Source organism: Lepus europaeus, chromosome 6 (assembly GCF_033115175.1).
Source record: "Lepus europaeus isolate LE1 chromosome 6, mLepTim1.pri, whole genome shotgun sequence".
In the NCBI taxonomy this organism is placed as follows: Eukaryota; Metazoa; Chordata; class Mammalia; order Lagomorpha; family Leporidae; genus Lepus; species Lepus europaeus.
This window is the reverse complement of record NC_084832.1, coordinates 96,521,517-96,530,031: the sequence shown is the minus strand read 5'-3', so window position 1 is coordinate 96,530,031 and position 8,515 is coordinate 96,521,517. Positions and strand designations below refer to the sequence as shown.

Below are 8,515 nucleotides of genomic sequence, written 5' to 3'. Positions count from 1 at the left end.
AAGTGCGCACCTAGAGACTCTCCGAAGGGGAGGGGCAGCTCTGCTCTGGGCGCGCCCAGAGGTTTCCCAGAGGGGAGGGGCAGTTCTGCTCTGGGCGTGCCTAGAGGTTCTCTGAAGGGGATTGACTTTTCCTTCCCAGAGAATGTCCTGCCCGCTAGACTCTGGGGAACATCTGACCTCTTAAGAAGCCCCTGATATTTGCCCAGGCCTAGTTTCTTGTCCCTCCCCCCCATAATGGTCCTTCATTCCCCCCTTTTCTTTTTTCACAGATTTTAATCCTAAAATCTATTTGATCTCAGAGGTCCGTGAAGCTTGACACTGGTACTGTTGGGTCAGCACCAGGGTTTGGACAAGGGAAAGCCTCTCGCGGATAAACTGGAGCAACCTGTTAAGAATACGTGGGCCAAAAGTTAAAAGAAGGAATAGGATGAGTAGGGGGCCCATTATGGTCGATACTAGGGTAGTTAACCATGGGGATTTAGTAAACCATCCTTTATACCAGCTGTAATGGACCTCTCTATCCCTTTGTCTCTTGTCAAGCCTCTCCCTGAGCTTTGACATAGAGTCCCTGATTACCCCAGATTGGTTTACATAGAAGCAGCATTCCTCTCCCAAGGCAGCACACAATCCTCCCTCCTTAAGAAAAAGTAGATCTAAACCTCGTCGGTTTTGTAGTGCGACTTCGGCAAGGGAATCTAGGGATTGCTCTAACCTTGTAATGGATTGCTGGAGTGCTCTTATATCCTCATCTACCGCAGCCCGGAGCTCAGAATAAAGTTGGGAGCCCCGTGCTAAAGCTGTCGCACCAGTGCCTACCCCAGCTGCTACCCCCAATCCCAGTAGGACAGCCAGGGTTATCGAGGTGGGCTCTTGCCGGAAGCGAGTGAGCCGTCCATCATACCAATCAAGCAGAGTGTCAGCTGGATGGTAATACACTCTGGGCATTACTCTTACCAAAACGCAGAAGTCATTGGTATTATTTAGGACTTCTGCAGACACGCAGGAGGTGAGGCCTTTATTGCACGCCCACCAAGTGCCTGCCTCTGGAACCAGGTATGGGCCGCCTCGTATAGTAACATTGTGGGTGACATTGCACAAGTGTCGGTGGGACAAGGGAGGATTTCCTACACAAGTACCTTGTCCCGACACCTCTGTAAGAGTGAGACACGGCTGAAGGGGCAAGAGGCAATTATTTGCCTCTGTAGTGCCATTCCAGGTCCTGGGGACCGCGAGGCCCTCGTAATAGGGTGGACCTGGGGCTAGGCATAGCCAGCAGGACTCAGTCAGCTCTGGATTGGTCTGGTTGAGGGCCAGAAAGGCCCCTGTCAAAAGGTTAAACAGCCGCTGTCCGGTTGTACGGGGGCTTGAAGCATTTGGAGATAAACTTGCCAAGCTAGGCGAAAGGGTGGCTGGCGGGAGGGGTGGCCTGGGGAGAGCCTGCCTCACTGGAGGGAGGGAACTCTGTTCTTGCTGAACTGGGTTGGGTCCCACTGACTGGGGACTGGGAGCCATACACGCCCCAATAGTTAAGACTATTTCCAGGGATTTTTGTCAAATTATCCTGGTCAGGTACATCCCAGGTATCTAACCCAGTAACTAGTTGACTTCTTGTACAATTCCTGAATCCCTATACCTTTCACTCAGTCCTTGACTGAGCCTAGCTTTAGTCAAGGGGTCTGGGTGTCTGCCAGATTGTCAGGAGACTCATCCTATGTAGGCCAAGATCGCTGGGTTGTGCTGAAAGAGTTCTTCAAAGGACCCTCAATTGCCCACGCTCCAACCTGGCATAACCCTGCCTCAGATTTCTTACCAATTCATGGAACATTGCAAGGCACTGGTATCCCCAGAAATGTGGGAAGATTGTCAGCTGAGTGAGAGGAGGGACTCCTATGTGTCTCTGCTGCTGTATCTGTAGTTACCCTGCTATGCCATTGGCTGCAGAACAATACTACAGTATTGGCTGAGGAAAAACTGTTGGATGTGCTATTTACTTGGCAAATGTGGTCATCTAGCTTTGGACTGATGAGCTGTAAATATCCCACTGATAGATCTTCAGGGAGGCTGGATCATGTAAACACATGGGCAATCCTGAGTTAATTTCATGAAGGATTCAAACTTGCACGTGACTTTGCACACAGTTGCATGCATAGCCAGCAGCAAATCCTTGGGTGGCATCTTCGTTCTGAATTTGTCCACCACGCATCTTGCTTAAGCTACAAAATAAATGTATTTGATTGCAAAAAAAAAAAAAAAAAAAAAAAAAAGGCCCCGGGCGCACTGGGCATGCGCGGGGCGCGAGGACGCGCCGGCCCTTCCCAGCGGGCGAAGCCCCTTCCTGCGCCGGCCCCGGCCCGGGCCTGTCCCGCGCGCCGCCATGGAGCACATCGAGGGGGCAGCCGTGGGCCCCTGCACCGCGTCGCCCTACCTGCAGCCGCTCACGCTGCACTACCGCCAGAATGGTACCCAGACGTCCTGGGACTTCATGAAGACCCACGACAGTGTGACCCTGCTCCTGTTCAACTCTTCCCGAAGGAGCCTGGTGTTGGTCAGGCAGTTCCGGCCAGCTGTGTACGCAGGTGAGGTGGAGCGCCACTTCCCAGGGTCGCTGGCGGCTGTGGGCCGGGAAGGGCCCCGGGAGCTGCAGCCAGCGCTGCCCGGCGTGGCAGGGGTGATGGTGGAGCTGTGCGCCGGCCTCGTGGACCAGCCGGGGCTTTCGCTGGAGGAGGTGGCCTGCAAGGAGGCGTGGGAGGAGTGTGGCTACCGCCTGGCTCCCTCCAGCCTGCGCCGGGTGGCCACATACAGGTCTGGGGTGGGGCTGACTGGCTCCTGCCAGACCATGTTCTACGCGGAGGTGACCGACGCCCAGCGCAGCGGCCCAGGCGGGGGCCTGGCGGACGAGGGCGAGCTCATCGAAGTGGTGCACCTGCCCCTGGAAGGGGCCCAGGCCTTCGTGGACGACCCGGACATCCCCAAGACGCTGGGCGTCATCTTTGGCATCTCTTGGTTCCTCGGCCACGTGGCCCCGACCTGGGTGTCCAGTGAGGCCCACTGCCCCACCCCCCAGCCCCAATAAAAGCTTGATGGCTCTGGAAAAAAAAAAAAAAAAGGTTTGGGACAGATCAGAACCGCCTCCTGTGTGACCTCCACATGACCGTCGGGCAGCATGGCTTCTATGAACACCGTCAGGTGGGAACGCCCCTCCTTCTCCAGCACGTGGCAGCCTTTGTAATCAGCCGAGAAGACCGCGGGCGCCTGGGGCTCGGCGCTGACCCAGTGGGCCACCACGCCCCGGGGGTATGTAACCCACTAACAGACCAGACCACCCGTCCTGTGGAGGAAATTACTTCCCACGTTAACAATTGTGGAGCATGGGGATTGGAAAAACAATGGGGAAAGGCCAGGAACATCACAAATATTAAACAGTTTTTGAAAGTCTTAGCTTGAGTGGGTTCTGAGTGCGCTGGAGCTTCCATTTGGCTGGTCTATCCGGATCCTCGGGGCCCTGGGGGGGTGGTGCTCGCTTCACGTGTGAGGCGTGGACCCAAGCAGCGATTCCGTCGACCTTGAGAGCGGTGGAAGTTGTCAACAGCACAGTGAAGGGGCCTTTCCACCGGGGCTCTAGAGTCTTAGATTGGTGCCTTCGGACATACACAGCATCACCGATTTGGAAAGGATGTGGGATGGTTGTTGTCTCGGGTTGGTAGGCTGCTGCAAGAGGTTTCCAGACCTGGTTCTGGATGATCTGGAGCGCTCTCAACCGGGCCTGTAATTTAGGGGCATCGGCAACGGAGTCACTGGCAAGGTCAAGCAAGCCTGCTACTGGTGGGGGCCCTCCATAAAGGATTTCGTATGGCATCAGCCTGCAATGAGAGGGCGTGTTTCGGACCCGGAACAACACCATAGGGAGGAGTTGGACCCAGTCTTTAACGCCAGTCTCCAACGCTAATTTGGTCAAGGTCTCTTTAATTGTTCTGTTCATTCTTTCAACCTGTCCTGAACTTTGGGGTCTATAGGCACAGTGCAATTTCCAATTTATGCCTAATGCTTTGGCCACCAACTGACTTACCTGGGAGACAAACGCTGGGCCGTTGTCGGACCCGATTACCTTAGGCAAGCCGAACCGGGGGAAGATCTCCTCTATGATCTTCTTGACGACCACCCGGGCGGTTTCCCGTTTCGTGGGGAATGCCTCAGTCCATCCGGAGAAGGTGTCTACAAAAACTTTTAGGCAGTCCTGCTCTGTTTCGGCAGCAAGGAGGAGGTCGTCCACATACTGCAGGAGGACCAGGTCCGGATGGTTGACTCGGAAGTCGGCCAAATCTAGGTGCAGAGCTTCGTCAAACAAGGTAGGCGAGTTTTTAAATCCTTGGGGCAACCTTGTCCAGGTGAGTTGTCCTGAAAACCCAGTCTCTGGGTCTTTCCACTCAAAAGCAAAGATGGATTGGCTCTGAGGGCTCAGTCTTAAACAAAAGAATGCATCTTTTAGATCTAACACAGTGTACCATATGTGGGTCGGAGGCAAGGTACTTAGCAGATTGTAGGGGTTGGGCACTGTGGGATGCATATCCTCCGTTCTCCTGTTAACCTCCCGCAAGTCCTGTACCGGGCGGTAATCACCCGTACCGGGCTTCTTTACTGGTAGTAGGGGGGCGTTCCAAGGTGAACGACAAGGTTTTAAAATGCCTAGGTGTAACAGTCTCTGGATATGTAGCTGGATACCTTCCTTAGCTTCCTTGCCCATCGGATATTGACGAACGGACACGGGAATGGCCGTGGGCTTCAGATCTATGATCAAGGGAGGCCGGTTGACGGCCAGCCCTATTCCCGCAGTCTCTGCCCAGGCCTGAGGAAAATCTGCGAGCCACTTGGGGTCCAGGGGAGCCATGGTGGACGAGGGCCTCTCGAATAATCAGTGTTCGTCCTCCAAGCGTAGTGTTAATACCTGGAGGGGCCGCCCCCCTGAGTCTGTGATGGTAGCTCCTTTCTCATGGAAGTGAATTTGGGCTCCTACCTTCGAGAGTAGGTCCCTGCCCAGGAGGGGTAGGGGCAGTCTGGCACTAGTAAGAACAAGCGTGTCACAAGTCCTGTACTCAACTGGACCTCTCGATTGGTTGTCCAGCGATATAACTTCCCTCCAGTTGCCCCCTGAACCCAGGAAGTCTTGGAGCTTAAAGGCCCTTTTTCTGAAGTCAGTACCGAGTGCTGGGCTCCCGTGTCAATCAGGAAGGTTACCGGTCTGCCCCCGCCCACTTCAAGGGTTATCCTGGGCTCGGGGGTGGGGGGTGGGGGGGGCTCCTGGCCCTGACTCACCTAATCGTCTTCTTCCAGGGACAGGATTGGAACTGGTCTCTTCTTTGGTCCCTGTGGTTTCTTCGGGCAGTCTTTGACCCAGTGTCCTTTTTCTTTACAATAGGCACATTGATCTCTTTCCACCCGAGGCTTTCGTTTGTCTCCCAAGTCCCTATTCTGTCCTGGTCTACTCCTTTCTGTATCCTGCACTACGGTGGCCAAAATTCTACTAAGCTCTCGATTACGTCTTTTGTCTCTTTTGTCTTCCCTTTCCTCCTGCTCCTTGCGGATCCTTTCCTCCTTCTCCTCTCGGGTCTCCCTTTTGTTGTAAATCTTTTCTGCCTCCTTCATTAAATCTTGTATAGTATACCCCTGAAGCCCCTCTAGCCGCTGCAATTTATTGTGGATGTCCGACGCTGACTGTCCTATAAAGGACATGATTACATCTCCCTGCCGGTCCTCTGCCACGGGGTCAAACGGGGTGTACATACGGTAGGCTTCCATTAATCTTTCTAGGAAGCCTGCCGGCGTTTCCTCAGCCCCCTGCACTACTGCACGTACCTTGGCCAAATTGGTGGGGCGCTTTCCAGCCCCTCTGAGACCCGCAAGGAGAATCTGGCGGTAAAGACGAAGTCGCTCCCTACCAGCAACGGTGGTGTAGTCCCAATCAGGACGGGTTAAGGGAAACGCCTCCTCGATTTCGTTTGGCAGTAGGGTCGGTCGGCCATCTGCTCCAGGGACGTTTTTCCGTGCCTCAAGGTAGACACGCTGCTTTTCCTCAGTAGTGAAGAGGGTCTGCAGAAGCTGCTGACAGTCATCCCAGGTGGGCTGATGAGTCAATAAAATTGACTCAATCAGCCCAGTCAGAGCCTGGGGGTCCTGAGAGAAAGAGGGGTTATGGGTTTTCCAATTGTAAAGATTGGAAGCGGAAAATGGCCAGTACTGCATCTGGCCAGCCACCAAACGAAGAGGAAAGGTCTATGAAGTCCAGACGCTTCCCGAGCCCCCTGCCTGCCCCCGACGGAGGCGCAGGCGGCTGGAGGGTGGGGAAGGCGCTGAGACTTCTTCCCCTGCCCTCGTGGAATCAGGGGATGGTGCAGAAGGTTGCACATCCCGCTCTGGTTGTTGTGGGGGTTCCTGCGGGGGAGCAGGCTGGCCGGGAAGATAGGGTGGGGGAGAGTCAAAGAGCAGAAGGTCCTGATCAGCCGGAAGAACCGGTGGCTTGTCAGGTTTTGGATCTCGAATCTCCTTCAGAGGGTATAGCGAGGAGGTTGGCACAACTGGGACGGGAAGAGGGGGTATCGGGGAGGAAGGTCCCAAGGGGGAAGGTATTAAAGGAGTTAGGGATGGCTGAGGAAGGGGTAACGGGGTCCGTATGGGCTCCGTCGGGAAGGAGAAGGGTTTTATCCAGGGAGGGGGGTTACGTGAAAGATCCTCCCACGTGGTAATGTAGGGCACCTGATCAGGGTGTCCATTGGATCCTGGCTGGAAGATTCGCGCCTTAATCTGTAAAATAATATCAAGGTTAAAAGTGCCGTTCCTTGGCCAGCCGACCTCGAAGGCCGGCCACTCTGAGGAACAGAATTTTGCCCATCGTTTCCTTTTAACCTCTACCGAGAGGTGGTGCGCGCGTTCTCGAACATCCTTCCAGTGATCTAGAGTGAGACTTAAAGGGGTGGTTATTTGTTGACCCATGGGTGCAAAGATTTCAGCCCAAACAAAAAGAACAGCCAATACACAGACACATACAGTAAACAAGACAAACCGCACGGCACCAGATCTAGGACAAATCGACAATGCTACCTCAGATGGGAGCGGCCGCTTGGCCAGGCTTTTCCCGGGAAGGAGGGAGACTTGGTCCCTGGCCTTCCTCCAGACCATTCCAGGCACATCAAACCAAGCAAAAAGAATAGCCAACAAAACCGCACGGCAACAGACCTACAACAAATCGAACGCTATTGCGCTATTTTTGGGAGCGGCTGCCTGACCAGCCCTCCCCGGGAAGGAGGGAGACTTGGTCTCCGACCCACCTCCAGACCACCCCGGGAGCGTCTTCCGGGGGAACGGACCAAGGGTTTCCCCTACTGGTCTCACAAACCGGAACGTCCTCTGGGGAACGGACCAGGGGTTGCTGGGCACGCCTGCCTCCCCCACTGGTCTCACAGAGTCAGGTACTGGCCAGTCAGAACACTCAAGACGAAGAACAACAAACAGAAAACACTTAATCGTACCTCCAACTGGTTCGCAGGGAATGGGTCTGAGGGCGACCTAAAATCCCCGTACGGGCCACCAAAATGTTGGACCTCTCAGTTGCAGAGATGCCCACTTGCTCGGGTGGACGCCCAAAGATCCAGACTCCAGACCAGTTGATACAAAAAGCACAAGGTTTTTATTGAACGTTTGCGCAAACGGGCCCCCACCTCAGGCAGTGAGGAGCCCTGAGCAGCAGTTTCACACAGGTTATATAGGCAACGAATTAGCATATTCCTAATGCGCATGCATAGGATTGGTCAGTTCAGAGGGACCATTAGCATATGGGAGAATGCTGGCGAAGAATGCTGGTGGAGAGTGCTGGTGTAAAATGCAGAGGTGGCACGGGATTGGCTAGTTCGGAGGGACAATTAGCATACCGGAGAATGCTGAGGGAGAGTGCTGAGGTGTTACAGGATTGGCCGGTCGCAGTGACATCATAAGTGCGCACCTAGAGACTCTCCGAAGGGGAGGGGCAGCTCTGCTCTGGGCGCGCCCAGAGGTTTCCCAGAGGGGAGGGGCAGTTCTGCTCTGGGCGTGCCTAGAGGTTCTCTGAAGGGGATTGACTTTTCCTTCCCAGAGAATGTCCTGCCCGCTAGACTCTGGGGAACATCTGACCTCTTAAGAAGCCCCTGATATTTGCCCAGGCCTAGTTTCTTGTCCCTCCCCCCCATAAGGGTCCTTCAAGAAGACAGCCCGGGAGCCAAGGACTGGCCAGGAGAGAGAGGAGCATGGAGACCTGGGCTCTTTGTAGAGGTGGATGTTGTTCTAGATTTAATAGGCCACCTGGGAGTGAGTGGGGCCTTCATTGCTGGAGGTGGCTGGGCAGTTTGAGGAAAGTTCTGCTTAGACCTCACAGCCTCTAGCTCAAGGGGCTGCCCTGGAGTAGGAAGGGCCTGTCAGGAGTAAGGTGGGCCCCCTGAATCTGGGTATAGTGAGGGGCCAGAGTGGTCCCCAGGGCCTGGGCCTGCTGGGG

The 8,515-nt window shown here is 54.8% G+C and overlaps 1 protein-coding gene across 1 annotated transcript; it reads left to right on the top strand.

Annotated features, from left to right (window-relative positions):
• The first annotated feature begins 2,333 nt into the window (after positions 1–2,333).
• LOC133762148 (uridine diphosphate glucose pyrophosphatase NUDT14) lies at positions 2,334–3,073 on the top strand. Its single transcript, XM_062195195.1, has one exon. The coding sequence runs from the start codon at positions 2,375–2,377 to the stop codon at positions 3,071–3,073; it is 699 nt and encodes a 232-aa protein (XP_062051179.1). The 5' UTR covers positions 2,334–2,374.
• The last annotated feature ends 5,442 nt before the right edge of the window (positions 3,074–8,515 follow it).

Coding starts and splice junctions, on each gene's coding strand:
- LOC133762148 (XM_062195195.1), top strand. CDS start 2,375: ATGGAGCACATCGAGGGGGCAGCCGTGGGCCCCTGCACCGCGTCGCCC.